At 39.9% G+C, this 17,322-nt stretch overlaps 2 protein-coding genes across 2 annotated transcripts in view; both read left to right on the top strand.

Moving 5' to 3' along the window:
• The window catches only part of LOC138176908 (interferon-induced very large GTPase 1-like), a 29,205-nt gene extending 18,705 nt beyond the window's left edge, over nt 1-10,500 (top strand). The window contains exon 2 of the mRNA XM_069107841.1: nt 1,240-10,500. Coding sequence (XP_068963942.1) covers nt 1,242-8,534 — 7,293 coding nt within the window. The 5' untranslated portion in view covers nt 1,240-1,241 and the 3' untranslated portion in view covers nt 8,535-10,500. The remainder of the gene's footprint in view (nt 1-1,239) is intronic.
• Nucleotides 10,501-14,530: 4,030 nt separating this feature from the next.
• LOC138176892 (glyceraldehyde-3-phosphate dehydrogenase-like) lies at nt 14,531-15,753 on the top strand. The gene has a single exon (XM_069107827.1). The coding sequence runs from the start codon at nt 14,574-14,576 to the stop codon at nt 15,537-15,539; it is 966 nt and encodes a 321-aa protein (XP_068963928.1). The 5' UTR covers nt 14,531-14,573; the 3' UTR covers nt 15,540-15,753.
• The last annotated feature ends 1,569 nt before the right edge of the window (nt 15,754-17,322 follow it).

The following is a 17,322-nucleotide window of genomic DNA, read 5'->3' as shown; positions in this document are numbered from 1 at the left end:
AGGAGGAGTTTATCAATAATGATATTAGGATTTCAGTGGGCAAAGTGAAATGGCTTTAGAGAAGTGCATACTGAATTGGGATGGGTCCAGTAAGGGATAATTTTATCTATATAGAGGTTAGGGTTCATGGTAGGGACATTCTTATCTGACTACCTTTAAAGAACTAGCATAATAGGAAGGAGATGAGAATGGTATTTCAGCAGTATTACAGGGAGAAGGCTGTTTGGATAGAAATTAGATATTGGGAGAGCTTGGAGAATTGGATGAGAAGACATTCTTTCCTGTAAGAAGATCAAGATGGAAAGCAATGAGATGGAACTTAGAGTAAAATAAATTCAACTCATCAATTATGTGTTAAGTAGCTCCTGTGTATAAGTCCCTATGCTCACCACTGGGGAGAGAATGATTAAAATTAACATAGTGACTTATTACTTCAATGAACTTATATTTAAATTAGAATAATACAACAAATAATATGAGGGAGGGTATGTTGGAGGAAAGTAGAAGTCTAGAGTTGTAAAAAGCTTCAGAAGTAAAAACACTTTTAAGTGGGGTTATCAAAAGGCTTCCCTGAGGAAACAGGAACTAAACTAAGCTCTGAAGAAGGGATTTCCACACAGATAAGGAAGGGGATCATTCCATTTATGTATATTGAATTACAGGAGATCAGGGAGAAACCTGCATACAATTTAGGTGAAATGTAGAATGATGGAAGCATAGCAATGTCAAATAATGTTGGAAAGGGAGGTTGGGGACATATCCTGTAAGGTGATAAAATCCGGGCTAAGGAGTTTATGTTTTAATACTTAGGTCTGAGTAGAAATTTCCCAAATCAGCTGAAGATGAACTTATCATAGGGAGAAGACATAGAAGGTTACCAGAAGTAGGAGAGATTTCCCCTCATGGAATGAGAGATGATTGCTATTCTTGATAGGGAGAGATGATTGAGCCACATGATTTATTTAAACCATTTCGAATCCTTGTTGTCACCTCTATCTTCCACATAGCTTTGGTCTTGCTAGATACCAAATGCCACAAATCCAAAACATCATGCCTTTGTGCTTCTACATATATCATCCACATGCAGTGGTGCTATTGGGGTAGAAGAGGAGAGTGAATATGTTTCCTGTGGAACTCCTTCTATATTTTACTCCCTCACCACATACATACTTGCTGTGAATCATTCCTCCCAAAGTAAAAGCAGGTTTTGACTAATTGATATTGTGTATTCTCCTGCAGCCATGTCTACACTAGGGGATAGTGGTGATGGACCACCCCATGGAGACCCAGGAAAACAAGAACTAGAGGAGACACTGAGAAAATTGGGGCTGGATGCCCAGTATTGGGTTCCTAAGCTGCAGGAATACCTGGGTGTGACCTCAGCCCAAGCTTTACAACACCTACAAGAGAGGGAAATTCTGACATTGAAATCCCAAGTAAAATATCCTTGGGAGAAGCGGGCATTGGAGAAACTCCTTCAGCTGTCGAGTGGCCAGGGCTCAGAGAAGATGGAAGAGAAACACTGGATGATCTTGAAGGAGAGACAAGAGTTGTCACAGTCACTCCTGAAGGAGCTGAGAGAGATGCAGACAGCAGGCAAAAGTCGCCAGGAGGGGATTGTGAGGGAGAAAGAAGAGGAGCTGAGGCAGGCCATGGATATCCCACCCAAGTACTGGCCACTCCCTGAGAAACCCCTAACGGAGATTATAGAAAACATGAAGAGACACCTCACTCTAGTAGAGGGCACATTCTCCCATAGGGAGAATCTTTCTGACAGGGAGCTCCTCAAAAGAGTGTCAGGTGGCCTTGCCCTGCAGGGCATTTACCAAACCAACCACCCTGAGGATATTTTGGGGAAGAGAGAAGAACTGCTCAGCCTCCCAGAGAACTTTTTCTTGTTCAGCCCAGCCCAGGGAACAAGGATGGAAACAATGGAGTTTTTGTCTTCTCATGAAGAGTCCATGTTTACTGAGAGCATGGAGAAACTGGGCTTCAGTGTTAGCTTCTTGGCTAAAGGTGGAGGTTGGGGATTTAACCTGGAGACCAGCACCAATGCCACCAGATCTTCTGACTCTAGAGAGGTTCATAAGTCACACTCTGAGCACATGTACAGCTGTACCACCAAGTTCTGTTATATCCCACTGGCCTCCTGCCACTTTTCACAGGACCAGCTCCATCTGTCCAGGTCAGCTCTTCAAGAGTTAAAGCAGCTGGAGCAACTTCTGGGTCACTCCAATGAGGCAGAAACTCATCTGAAGCATAGATGTGAGGCATTTTTCCAAAGGTTTGGCTCTCATGTGAACCAGGGCCCACTGCACTTGGGAGGAGTGTTCTGGTGGAAAGCTGTAGCTGAGGGCTTCAGGTCAGAGGAGCTGCAAGATGTCAGGCAACAAGCCTCAGAGGCACTTGATGTGTACATTGGAGGCAGCTACAGTGGCTTTGGGGTGAAAGCTGCAGCCACAGTCAGTGCATCAAACTCTAAGTCCCAAATGGCTTCTCACAATACAAGCTCCAGCAATATGCTAGCAAGATTCCAAATGTCCGTATACCAAACAGGAGGCCCCCCAGAGGTGGATTCTCTTCCACAGTGGAAAGCTGGCCTTGTGGCCAGTAACCAGACCTGGTGTGTCATTGACCGCGGCTATCAACTGGTGCCTGTCTGGGACATCATTCTGTCTAACCACAGACAAGATTTTCAGGATCCTTTACGACTGACTCGCTGCCTCACAGACATTTACACAGCCCTGACTGGCCAATGTGCAAGGACCCAGGATGGAGAGGAATTACTAAGAGCAGTGGAGGATGCCAGGTCTTTCATGGAAGAAGTGAAATCCTGGGAAATCACTGAGCCTGAGGAGAAACTGATGAAACTGCTTGATCTCAAGCAAAAGTTGAGTGAGAAAAGTATGAACTCTAACACATGGATTAACATCTGTCTCAAAGACTTGGCTCTGCAGCAGTTCTTGGTGCAAATTGTCAATTTTTGCAAGGATTTCCCAGTTCCTGAAAACAAATTCATTAAGTCCCAGTTGCGTAGCCTTCTGTATCCTTATGTCTATCAAGTGGAAGACTTCCCACAGCGTCACTCAATCATGCAGTGGGTTTTCCATTCAGCAAAGGAACAACAAGACATCCATGTCACAGAGTTTGCTGACTTCATTCAGATCTTAGAAAAGGCAAAGAATGTCCTTTTTGAAATAAATCACGACTCAGAGTTCTTAGGAAAAATGGAAGAAGCTCAAAGGAAGGCTACTTATAAGACCAGTTTGTCTCTCAGCTCCTTTCTAAAGGCCTTGAAACAGGCAGAGGAGTCAGGAACACACCTGCTGCTACTTTCCATTGCAGCTGGTGCAGGATACAAGGAAGAAAACCAAACCTTTCACTGTCTCCTAGGATATGAAGAATTAAATTTCCTGTTATGTGAAATGAAAGAAGCCCATGAAAAATACCAGTACCTTAATAAGGAATGTGGCTATAGGGCTCAGGCCTTCTTACTGCTCACAGGGCTCACAGTAACTCCTGGACCTATGGTTGTATCTGCAGAAGAAAAGAAGCAACGTTTGGAGCTCATGCAATCTCACATGGGACAGTCATGGTCCAAAGAAGTGCTTCATGTCCTCTTGAAACCAAGGGCTGGTTATGACTGGGAAACTCTGGAGAAAGATCTGAATTTCCTCATCAGTGGAGAATATGAAGCTACAGTGAACTCTATACAGATGGACCAGGTGAAAAAAGAACTGGACAGTGTCTCTCAGAGAAAGAAAAAGACATGTGAACCTGAAGCAAGTACCGTCACACAGCAGGAAGAGATAAAAAATTCCAGTTTTCTAGAGTTAGCAAAGAGGCTTGGTCTGGAGCATTACTATCCAAAAAAGATGGGTCGAGCTGATTTCCATCTGATTTACAAGACCTCTGTGCACGACAGTCAGCCAGACACAGACAAACAATTGCCATTTTATTTCCTGCAAAAGCTGTTGATGTTGGATTACCGCCTGAGATACTTGGTCTGTAAAAGTGATGGAGACACAAGAAGCAGTGATATAACAACACTGACAGATCTTGAGGCTGACAGTGCAGATCCTTATGATGATTTGTTTGATGATAAGATCACACCCTCTCTCCTCTTGACCCCAGGTCCACCCCACATCCACCCAATGGACACCCAGATGATGATTTTTCACTGCGCAGATGATTTCATGAGACAATACATTTCAAACAAACTTTCCATTTGTCAATTTGCTCTCCCTCTTGTGGTTCCCAATCCCTGTGCTTCTGTAATAGAATTCCCACTCTGGTCTCTCAGCCAAATCAAGAGAAACTGGAGACAGGTGGATAAATCATCAGGAGAAGTCACAGTCTTCAATTTTAATAACCAACTCATCTCTCAGGCACCCATCCCCATCGTGTCCTTTATAAGAGTCGTGAGTTCTGCTTCTTCTTCCAAATCTCAGATCTTGAACTCTCTCCTGAGTAAGCACAAACATGATGCTTTTTTCCACCGTCACTGCCGAGGCAATAGCGAATCCTGCCTCTTAATGAGAGGTATGGTGGAGATCTCCTGGTTCTGTCCAGGGGGGAGAGATGAGGACAGATTTGAAAGGTGTGTTGCCTTCACCAATCTCCGTGGAGATGCCAAAGATTATGAGATGCAGCTCAGATTTCTGCAGGAAATTGCTTCAGTCACAGTGGTCCTTGTGTCTACTTCTGATAAAAGTGAGAGGACTGTCCAAATAGTCCGGGACCTTTGGAAGTCATCAAAACCTTTGGTGTATTTGTTTGATGATAAAGACAAGAATGTGGGCAATGATTCTGGCCAGAAAGTGAGGATTGGCATAAGGAATAGAAACGAGGCTGAATTAATGGATGAGCTCACAAGTGTCATCAATCGCTTGCTGAAGTCTTCAGGTCCATTTCTCAGTCTGGAAGACTGTGCTGAAGTTGCTCGGCGTCATGGCTTTCTTGTAGATGTGGATAGGAAGGAGTGTCAGGAGGCTAAGGGAAAGGCACAGGCTTTGCTGGCCCTCATGAAAGAGATGAAATTGTCTGAAATGAAGGAGAGATTACTGCCCCTTCAAGGAAAGCTTTGGCACCAGTGGTGTAAGAAGGACAAAGAGCTTTGTCACCTGCGAGAGAAGGGGAACCGCAGCCTTGAACAGCACAAGAGTGAGATTGAGACAGAAAAGCAAATAATAAGACAAACACAGCTAAGGAGGGCATTTCCACTCAATGACTTGATGAGATCTGTGCTTGAAATCCTCCAGTCTCACTCAGAGAAAGACAACAGCACTGAGTTGTACTTCCTACAGTGGCTGAGCATGTTCATGGACAACCTGACCAGAGGTCACTTGGAAAAACTCCAGAAGAGGTACAACCAGTTGTGGACCCTGGTGCTGGCAGAAAACCAAAAAGGAGCCAAGAGTGCCTCCTTGAAACCACTCCAAATAGAACTAGAAGCTGTTTCCAAGGAGATCAGGGATTCCTCATTGGGTATTGAACATTTCCTGAGAGAGGTTGGCCAGATCTATGAAGCTTTGGAAGAAGCTTCATCCCAAATGGACTCTGTGTTCTTCTCTCTTCCTCAAATTGCTGCTGACCTGATGGTTTCTGGGTACCCCCTTGAGCTGATGGATGGGGATGCTTCCTATGTACCCCTGAAGTGGGTGGCAGCTGTTTTTGACAGACTAATTGAGAAAATTGGAGACCAGAAGGTCTTTATTCTCTCTGTTCTTGGCCTCCAAAGCACAGGGAAGTCCACACTTCTGAATTCTATGTTTGGTCTGCAGTTTAATGTCAGTGCAGGGCGATGCACCCGAGGAGCTTACATGCAGTTGTTGAAGGTGGAGGACACCCTCTGGGAAGAGCTTGGTTTTGGCTTTGTTCTTGTGGTTGACACAGAAGGACTCCGGGCTCCAGAACTCAGTTGTAAATCACAAAATCGGGACAATGAGCTGGCAACTTTTGTTATTGGACTTGGAAACCTGACCTTGATCAATATATTTGGAGAGAATCCTTCAGAAATGCAAGATATCTTGCAAATTGCTGTCCAGGCCTTTCTGAGAATGAAACAAGTGAACATTTCCCCAAGCTGTCTCTTTGTGCATCAGAATGTGGGGGAAATCACTGCCAAAGATCAAAACATGGAAGGAAGAAGGCGACTGCAGCAGAGACTGGATGAAATGGCAGCCACAGCTGCAGAACAGGAGCAGTACTCTGGTATTACCTGCTTCAGTGATGTTATTCGATTTGATGTCAACACTCATGTGCATTACTTTGCTCATCTATGGGAAGGAGATCCTCCAATGGCCCCTCCCAACCCCAGTTATAGCCACAACATCCAGGAACTAAAAAGAGGAATTCTCTTAGCTGCCAAAAAAGAATCCAAAGGCAGTATCCTGAAGATGTCTGAGGTGAAAGTGAGGATCCAAGATTTGTGGAAAGCCTTGGTGAATGAAAATTTCATCTTCAGCTTCAGGAATACCCGGGAGATCATGGCCATGGTCAAGCTTGAGACAATGTATAATAACTGGACCTGGAATCTAAGAAGTCACGTGTTGGGGTTGCAGAACCAACTGACCAATCAGATTCAGAATGGGGAAATTCAAGATCTTCCAAGAAGTTTTATTGAGGCTAACATTGCAGAAAAATATGAAGACATTAAGCAAGAACTTCAAAGATATTTTGATGAAGACCAAGAAAATGAAATCCTGATCCAGTGGAAGGGAAACTTTGAGAACAAATTGAGAAGTCTTAAAGAGGCACTTGTTTCAGAGAGCATTAGAAAGTCCAGTGATCTCCTTAGTTCAAGGAAAAGTCATGACAAACTGGATCAAAAGAAATCAGAATATGAAAAAGAGCTGTTGGTAAGAAGCAGAGATATGGCCCTGTCTTTAATGGATAAAGAATTAAGTGAGGAGGAGCTGAGAGACACATTCAGTCAACTTTGGATAAAATGGGTCTGTGAAGTATCCTCAACTTCCCCTCCTGCTGAAGATCCCAATATTGATGTCGATTTGGAGAATGTCTTTCTGGAGCATTTTAAACAGGAGCACAATGTGGTAAACAAGCTTCAAGATCATTCCAGAAGAACAATGTTTTCCATTAATTATGACAAACATGTCAAAATGAAGAAAAAATTTAAGTTTTACAGACCTTCCATAGCAGATAGTGATAAGGAGACAATAAAGGAAACTACTGAAAAAATTTGCTCTTTGGTCACTGAAAATATTGAAGGTAAGATGAGAATGGGAATGGATTATAATATAAGTTACTTCCATGAAATAATGCGACTGATAGACAAGAACACTGATTTTGTATCTGAAGAGTCACAGTACACATTTACAAATGAATATAAAATAGATTTGTCCTTATGTTTATGTCATAGAGCAGCAGCTAAATTTAGGGACATGCACATAGCATTCAAGAGAGCACATGATCCTGTCACCTATCTAGAAAACAAGAGAGAGGATTTCTTTATGAGTTTTAGGATTTCCTGCCAAGGTGCAACCTCTATCACAGCATTTGCTGACTTCCTGTGGAGCAAGCTCACTACTTCCCTACCTGTATCCATTTGGAAGAAGATAGCCATTGACCTTGCTGGGGAGATTAGAGCTAACTGTCCCGCCTTCAATGGAAACCGTTCCAACCTGGAGAAACACATTCTCATCTCTCTGGCTGAGGAAGAAAACTTTGCAAATTATTTGGAATATATAAACCGTCCAGAAATCTTTTTTAGGAGTTACATTGAGAAAAAGATTCAATCATATTATTTAAGTAGCGGGAATGAAAACTTGAACAAATTTTTAAGTAATAGCTTGGATTTTTTTAAGAAAGTCATCCTGTCTGCTATTCATGAAGCAACTCTGGTGGCTAAGGACCAAAGCAATTCTGCCTCTGTATGGCTAGACACATTGTGTAATCACCTTGGGCGTCACTTGACCCTTCCAAGAGGAGACTTAAGAAGCATTGAACACCAAGAGATAGCTGACATCGAATTCCTCAAGGAAGCCATGAATGAACACCTGGATTCCAGAATCCAGAAGGTAGGAAAGGCCTGTGAAATTACATCTATAAGCAAAGTTGTTCCTGAGATTCAGACCATGCTCTCTGATCAGCTCTGTGGCTGCTGGAAGCAATGTCCCTTTTGCAAAGCAATTTGTACAAATACAGTAAAAAATCACTTTGAAAACCACAGTGTCCCTTTTCATCGTTCTAAGGCTGTCACAGGCTATAAATGGTACAAGACTGATGATTTTTCAATTACTTTCTGTACCACCTCTGTGGCAAGCGAAAATTTTTTTGTTCTTCGTGATGGTAGGCATATCCCATTTAAGAATTATCGTCAGGCAGGTGGTGAATATGCCACATGGAACATCACTCCAGATTCATCTGCCCAGCCATATTGGAAATGGTTTGTGTGTCGCTTCAAGTCACAATTAGAAGGGCATTACAATTTGAGATTCAAGGGCAGAGGTCAGATTCCTGATGCATGGTGCCAAATCACCAAGCAAGATGCACTGAATTACCTGAATAAATAATAATTCTCAGTGAGCCTGAATGTAGAGCATTTCAAGAACTCATTCTTTTGGAAATGATTTTTCAAAATATGCAAGTTGGACGCATATATTAGTAATCATCAAAACTATGTTTCATTGGTTAAAAAATAAATAAAATGAAATCCAGTGGGATAGGCTAGACAATGGAGAACCAGAAAGACTTGATCTTAATCTCACAGTTTTCAATAAGCAAGAATGTAAATAAATTTCTGGAAGAATCCCTGTTTGCAAGAATTTTTGGAAAATGTCAAAAAGATTTTCATGAAAATTAGGTTTAGAGCACCAGGTAACCCTGGATGCTTGTGTAAGTTAAAATGAATATGTAACCTCATTGAAAAAATGTCATAGCATTAGACAATTAGAAAGGAAACTGAAAAGGTATCTTTCTTATACATGACCTGGGGTACAATTCTTAAATAAACAAGAGAGATTGACAGTTAAAAAGCATAGATTATATGAAATGGAAAGCATTTTACATAGGAAAAATGAGCATAACTAATATAAGAAGATGAAGGTTAAAATGGGGAAGATATTTTCATCAAATGTCTTTGATAAGGTTCCAATAAAGAGGCAATTAAGAAATATATAACCATAAAGGAGCCATTTTCTAATGATCAAGTTTCAAAAGGAGATAAAGTGCTCAAAAGAAATGTTGTAAACTCTTTGCAATCATAAGAAAAAATCATCAAAACCACTACTGAGAGAAATCAGAATCAAAATAACCTTTCTTTATACCCAACCAGCTGGAATTGATGACAAAAGATGGGAATAATCAAAATTTTATTTTTGGTGAGTGGTTATTGTGGAAAGACAGATAAAATAAAATAACTAGATTAAAATGTAATTGGGAAATATTTAACAAAATAAATGAAAACACAGATAATGTAGATATGTGGTTTCCTATGTCTGTCTATATATATATATACACACACATATATGTATATATATACACACACATATATATGTATATATATATATATACACACACACATATATCCATACAGATCGATATTTATGGTTCATTGGTCTCCTTTTGAATTCAAGTTTGACATACTGCACTAAATCATTGTTGATGGGACTGTGTATACACACAGCCATTCTGGAATGCAATTTTAAATTATGGAAATGAAGTGGCTGAAATGTCTATACCCCTTGATCTGGTGATTTTATTGAGAGGCATTAACCCTGAGGAAGTTATAAAGAACAAAGAAAGGTTTCTTGCCCACAAAAAATAATTATGACACCACTTTTTATGGAAGCAAGGAACTGGAAACAAAGTAGATCCTATAAATAGGAGAGTGGCTTAACAAATTGTGGCACATGAAAATAATGATGGATTATTATGAAATATTAATCAATTATTGATCAATCATTTATTTTATTTGCATTCTTTAATTACACATATAATTTAGTTCTTGTTAATCAGAATAGATTAAGACTTGTATATGAGATTTTGTGCAGGTTGACAGGGCATCAACTCCAACTAGTTTCCCTGTTAACCAAAATTCTCACTTCTATGAAATACCTTTTTCCAGTTAGGTTTCTTATTTCTGTTAAGAGCCTTGATGTAGACTATAGTCATAGTTACTTCATGATCAAACATAAGTCACATGAAGATAGAAAACCCCTTGAGTATTGCTCACCTGTCAAAGTTCCCCATTCTCATGAAAACTCCCTATTCTTCTCGAGATAGACTTCTATGATGACACTGGAGCATACCTAAATACACCAAGCAATCAGAAACTGCAAACCCTATGAGAATCAAAGCAATGGTCCTCAATTTGGGATTAACATTTCTCATTGATCATGTTCCCCCATTCTGATGTTTTTCACTTATATCTATAAAAGTGCTTTGTAAACTCAATTCAGGATCCCTGTACCAAGTGGTCTTGGACCATTTTTTTTGCAAACTGCTAACCATGGCTATTAAACTGATTGTTCTTGAAAATTTTTTTGTCTCTATTTTCTTTATTCATAGATTTCAATCATGACATTGTAGTGCTGTAAAAATGACAATGATGCTGAATACAGAGAAGCATGGAAAGAGTTTATGAATTGATGTAAAGTTTTATGTTAAAAACTGTATTTTATACATATATACATACACATAGATATGTGTATATGTATAATGACAATGTAAATGGAAAAACACCAACCATAAACAAATCAAAATGAATATTGTAAATTTGCAGTGGCCCAAAGAAGACATATGATATATCTCTATCCAGTCTTTAGGAGAGGTGGACAGGGGTCCACAGGTATATAATTTCAGATATTTTCAATGTATTCGTTGGTTATTTTGAATTTTTTCTCTCTTCTTTTTCTTAATTTTTTTTGTTACAAGAGATGATTCTCTGAGATGGGAGACAAGGTCTGTAAGGCAGAGATCTAGGAGATTTTGAAAAAAATCTACAAAAATCCTATACTTAAAAATAAACCAAATACTAATCTGAACAACTCTTACATTTTACCTCAAAGTAAGCAAATTGATACTGATTATAAAAGATGGGAAAAGTTAATGCTAGATGTACTGTGGAAAGAGGAAAACAAATATACTGTGGGTAGAGTTTTGAAATGGTCTCCCATTCTGGCCAACAATTTGGAATTATGATGAGAAATGAATGAATGTTTGTCACCATATCTGGTGACCCAGAGATCTTATTTCTAGGCATACATACAAATGTCTATGTATGCCATAAGATAGGCAAAGATAAGAAGATATACTTTAGCCTACACATTATCAAATTATTTATAGTAATACTTTTGGTAGTAGCAAAGAATTTCAAAAAAGAAAATGTACATCAATTGGGGAATGGCAACAAATTGTGGTACATGAATGGAATGGTTTATCCATGAAAAAATAAACACACCCAAACCAATGATTATGATGAAGAAAATTGAGGTGAGACTTTGGATTTTCCATCCCAGAGTTAGATGATTTATACTTCCTTTTCATGATTCTAGTGGCTGTTCAGCTATATCTCCCTTTTAAGCGTGACTTCCAGTAATGCTGTTGTCTCAAGTCCTCATTCTGGTCTATCTCAACTACCATCCCTGCAGTTAGCACCCAGTGATAAGCACACCAGTTGCTTCAGTTAGTACAGAATTGCTTTTGCAAAGGGATATTCAACTTGAAGAAAACAGAAAAAACAGAAGTACACACATTGCTCCTCTCACCCCCCCTTCTAATCTGAGAACTGAACCCCCCCAAATATGAAAATGTGCATAGTCTTTGACTCAGCAATGCTTCTACTGTTTCTCAAAGAAATCCAAGAAAGATGAAAAGGACAGATGTAGAAAATATCAATAGCAACTCTTTTCTGTGGTGGTAAAGATTAGAAACTGAGGAGGTACCCATCAATTTAGGAATTCCTGATCAAGTTATAGCTTATGAATATGACAAATTTCTATTGTCTTGTAAGAAATGATGAGGGGGATGGTTTTACAGAAACCTGGGAAGACATATATAAAGTGACACAAAATTAAGAGAGCAGACACAAGAGAACAATCCATGTAATAAAAACAATATTTTAAAGACAAACAACTTTGAAATACTTAGGAACTCTGATCAACACAGTGAATAATCAGGGGTGGAGCCAAGATGGCAGAGTCAAAACAGGAACTTGTCTGAACTCCCGCTCCATCCACCTCCAGTATCTGTAAAATATTACTCAAAACAAATTTTAGAGCTACAGAACACACAAAGTGACAGAGAGAAACAAATCTCCCACCGAAGACAGGCTGGCAGGCCAATAGGAAGGGTCTATCACACTGAGCTGGGAGCTGAGCAGAGTCCAGTGTGAGCCACTCTGTCCTAGAACTGGGGCAGCCCAACCAGTGACACAGACCAGCCTGAGAAGACCTCAGGAGAGTGAATCACCAGTGGCTGTGGTGCTTTCCATATTTCTCAACCCATAAACACAAAAGAGAAAGTAAAAGGTCGGTGGGAAACTTTGTTGGAACAAGGGTAGACAGAAGAGCTATGTCTGGGCCCTGGCCCTGGGGCAAGAGGTGGAGGAGCTGTAGCTGCTGCCAAGTGGCTACCTCCAGAGCTCCTGGCCTGCAGATTGTAGGGGGACCAAGCAACCATTCAGAGTGTAATCACTTTTGTTTTGACCTGCTTGGATCTGGATCATGATCTTAGGTGGTGGTCCTGTTGTGTGTGTCCAGTGTGCCAGAGCTTGAGGTGTCTGTAGATAGGGTGCCCTCCTCATAGCTCTGACATTTGCAAAAAACTCCAACGATGTGGGATACAGCTCTCTCAACTCTGGGAGCAAAATTCGACTGTGGCAAAGAGCTCAAAAGTCAAGGCTGGCAAGATGAGCAAGCAGAGGAAACACAATTAGACCACAGAATCCTTTTGTTGGGGAAAAAAGGATCAAAACATGGAACCAGAAGAAGTCAATGAAGTCAAAACTCCTGCATCAAAAGTTTCCAAGAAAAATATTAATTGGTTACAGGCCATGGAGGAGCTCAAGAAGGATTTTGAAAATCAAGTAAAAGAAGTGGAAGAAAAATTGGGAAGAGAAATGAGAATGATGCAAGAAAATCATGAAAAGCAAGACTGAACAGTCTGCTAAAGGAGACCCAAAAAGTACTGAAGAAAATAACACATTAAAAAATAGACTAACTCAAAGGGCAAAAGAAGCCCAAAAAGCCAATGAGGAGAAGAATTCCTTAAAAAATCGAATTGCCCAGATGGAAAATGAATTTTAAAAACTTCCTGAAGAGAAAAATTCCTTTAAAATTAGATTAGAACAAATGGAGGCTAATGACTTTATGAGAAATCAAGATACTATAAAACAGATCCAAAGAAATGAAAAAATAGAAGGAAATGTGAAATATCTCATTGGAAAAACCACAGACCTGGAAAATAGATCCAGGAGAGATCATTTAAAAGTTGTTGAAAGCCATGATCAAAAAAAGAGCCTAGATATCATCCTTCAAGAAATTCTCAAGGAAAATTGCCCTGATATTCTAGAGCCAGAGGGCAAAATAAAAATTGAAAGAATTCACCCACCACCTCTTGAAAAAGATCCCAAAAAGAAAACTCCTAAGAATATCACAACCAAATTCCAGAGTTTCCAGATCAAGGAGAAAATATTACAAGCTGCCAGAAAAAAACAATTTGAGTATTGTAGAAACACAATCAGGATAACACAAGATCTAGCAGCTTCTAGCTAAGGGATCAAAGGACTTGGAATATGATATTCCACAGGTCAAAGGAGCTAGGATTAAAACCAAGAATCACCTACCCAGAAAACTGAGAATAGTGCTTCAGGGGAAAATATGGTCATTCAATGAAATAGAGGACTTTCAAGTATTCTTGCTGAAAAAAACAGAGCTGAACAGAAAATCTGACTTTAAATAAGAGAAGCATGAGAAGGTAAACAGGAAAAAGAAATCATAAGGAACTTATTAAAGTTGAACTATTTATATTCCTACATGGAAAAATGATTATTGTAATTCATGAGACTTTTCTCAGTATGAGGATAAAGAGAATATATGTATATGTATAAATGTAAGTATAGGAGGGTGTATGTGCGTATAAATACCTATGTGAGAGTGTGTATATGTGTGTACATGTATACATATACAGAGGGCACAGGATCAGTTGAATAGGAAGGAATGATATCTAAAAAATAAAATTAAGAGGTGAGAGAGGAACATAAAGAGAGAAGGAGAAAAGGAGAGATAGAATAGGGTAAATTATCTCATATAAAAGAGGCAAGAGAAAACTGTTACGATGGAGGGGAAGAGCAGGAAGGTGAAAGGGAATGGGTCAACCTTACTCTCACTGAATTTGGCTTAAGGAGGAAATAACATACACATTCATTTGGGTTTCTCACCCTACAGGAAAGTAGAGTGGAAGGGGATAAGAGGAGGGATGATATATAGAAGGGAGGGCATATTGGGGAAGAGGGTAGTTAGAAGCATATACTTTTGAAAAGGGACAGTGTAGGGAGTTTCTCCCAAGCTTAGTGCCAGGTTCTGCTCCTTAAGTCGCATCCCTGAAACAAAATGGTGAAGGTTGGAGTCAATGGATTTGGCCGTATTGGGCGCCTGGTGACCAGGGCTTCATTCACCTCAGGTGGAGTAGACATTGTGGCCATCAATGACCCCTTCATTGACCTCAACTACATGGTTTATATGTTTCAATATGATTCCACTCATGGCAAATTCAAGGGCACTGTCAAGGCTGAGAATGGGAAGCTGGTGATCAATGGAAAAGCCATTACCATCTTCCAGGAACGGGATCCCACCAACATTAAATGGGGAGATGCTGGAGCCGAGTATATTGTAGAGTCCACTGGAGTCTTTACCACCATGGAAAAGGCTGGGGCTCACTTGAAGCGTGGAGCCAAGAGGGTCATCATCTCTGCCCCTTCTGCTGATGCCCCAGTGTTCGTGATGGGAGTGAACCATGAGAAATATGATAATTCCCTTAAGATTGTCAGTCATGCTTCCTGCACCACCAACTGCTTGGCCCCCTTGGCCAAGGTCATTCATGACAACTTTGGCATTGTGGAAGGACTCATGACCACAGTCCATGCCATTACTGCTACCCAGAATACAGTAGATGGCCCCTCTGGTAAGCTGTGGCGTGATGGGCGTGGTGCTGACCAAAACATCATCCCTGCTTCCACTGGTGCTGCTAAGGCTGTAGGCAAGGTTATACCTGAGCTGAATGGGAAGCTTACAGGCATGGCCTTCCATGTTTCTACTCCCAATGTATCTGTTGTGGATCTGACCTGCCACCTGGAGAAACCTGCCAAATATGATGATATCAAGAAAGTGGTGAAGCAAGCATCAGAGGGACCCTTGAAGGGCATCTTGGGCTACACAGAGGACAAGGTTGTATCCTGTGAGTTAAACAGCAACACTCACTCTTCTACCTTTGATGCTGGTGCTGGTATTGCCCTCAATGACCATTTTGTCAAGCTCATTTCCTGGTATGACAAGAGTATGGTTATAACAACCATGTAGTAGACCTCATGGTCTACATGGCCTCCAAGGAGTAAAGTGGAAAGCCATGGATCTTTATCCCCAGCCAAAAAGAGGAAAGCCACCACTGGGGAGCCCACATTCCTAACCTGTGTTCCTATATTAGGTATCCCATGTCCCATTCACATCCTTGTTCCAAAGCACCCCTGTAGTAGGGGAAGAAGCCTAGAGTCCTGTATTGTGTACCATCAATAAAGTCAACCAACATATTCAGTGCAAAAAAAAAAAAAGGGACAGTATAAAAGTAGAAAATAGAATAAGTAGAGGACAGGATAGGATAGAGGAAAGTGTAGTTAGTCTTTCACAATATAACTACTATGGAAATGTTTTGCATAACTACACATGTACAACCTATATTGAATTGCTTATCTTCCCAGTGGGGGGTGGGTGAGGAGGGAAGAAGGGAAAGAATCTGGAAATCAAAGTTTTAAAAACAAATGCTAAAAAAATTGTTTTTTACATGCAACTGGGAAATAAGATATACAGGCACTGGGGTATAGAAATCCATCTTGCCCTCCTAGAAAGTTAGAGAGGGTATGGGGGAGGATATAAGAGAGAGCAGATTGGAGGAAGTGGCATTCAATAGGCTCACTGTCTTGGGTAGGGAGGGGGGGTAGGGGAAAGACCGGGAGAAAATTTGTAATTCAAAATCTTGTGTAAATGAATGTTGAAAACTAAAAATAAAATTTAAAAAGGACATCTTAAGTAAATAAAGAAACAATTTCTGAAAAAAAAAAACAGTGAATGATCACAATTTCAGAGGTTCATGATGAAGCATTCTACCTATTTTCAGAGAAAAAGATAATAGACTGATCCCACTTTCCTCATGTAACAATGTCCTCTCATGAATAGCAGGATGAATGACTTTCTTGAAAAATATAAACTTTTGTTTAAAAATTTCTTCATTTTCTCATTTACTCTATTTCAACAACATTCTTTGACATGTTTTTTCAGTGTAATTAAAATTTTTAATAGTATTTTTCCTATTATATATAAAGACAATTTTTGCATTATTTTTGCAAAATTTTGAATCCCAAATTTTTTCCTTTCTTCCTAAAATGGCAAACAACTTGATATAGTTTACATATATGCACTCATGTAAATCATATTTCCTTATTAGTCAAAGTTTTGAGAAGAAGAAACAGACCAAAGTGGGAAGCCCCCCGCCCCCCCCCAAAAAAGTAAAGTGGATAATGTATGCTTTGATCTTCATCAAGAGTCCATCAGTTTTTTCTTCAGATGTGGATAGCATTTTCCATCATGAATTTTTTGCAATTGTGTTGGATCATTATAATGCTGAGAAGAGTTATATCATTCACAGCTGATCATCACACGATGTTGCTCTTACTTTGACAATGTTTTCCTGGTTCTGCTTATTTCCCTTTGTATTAGTTCATACAAGTCTTTACAACATTTTCTGAAATCTGCCTACCATTACTTTTTGCACAATAGCATTCCATTCCATTCATAGACCACAGCTTGTTCACCCATTTCCAATTGATAAGCATCCCCTCAATTTCTAATTTTTTGCCACTACAAAAAGAGCTGTTATAAATATTTTTGTTCATGTTGATTCTTTACCCCTGCTCCCCACCACAACCTTTTTAATAATCTCTTTGGTATACAGGTCTAGTAATGGTATTGCTTGATCAAAGGGTATGCACAGTTTGATTATCCTTTGGACATAGTTCCAAATTACTCTCCACACTGGTTCAATCAGTCCACAACTCCACCAACAATGCATTAGTATCCCAATTTCCCCACA

The sequence above is a fragment of the Petaurus breviceps genome, unplaced genomic scaffold (assembly GCF_028583685.1).
Source record: "Petaurus breviceps papuanus isolate PSGF00001 unplaced genomic scaffold, PetGlider_PUasm1.0 90294, whole genome shotgun sequence".
NCBI lineage: Eukaryota > Metazoa > Chordata > Mammalia > Diprotodontia > Petauridae > Petaurus > Petaurus breviceps.
This window is presented reverse-complemented; position numbering and strand designations above follow the sequence as displayed.

What these genes read in the sequence shown, in the direction of transcription:
- LOC138176892 (XM_069107827.1), top strand. Translation starts at nt 14,574, where the DNA reads ATGGTGAAGGTTGGAGTCAATGGATTTGGCCGTATTGGGCGCCTGGTG.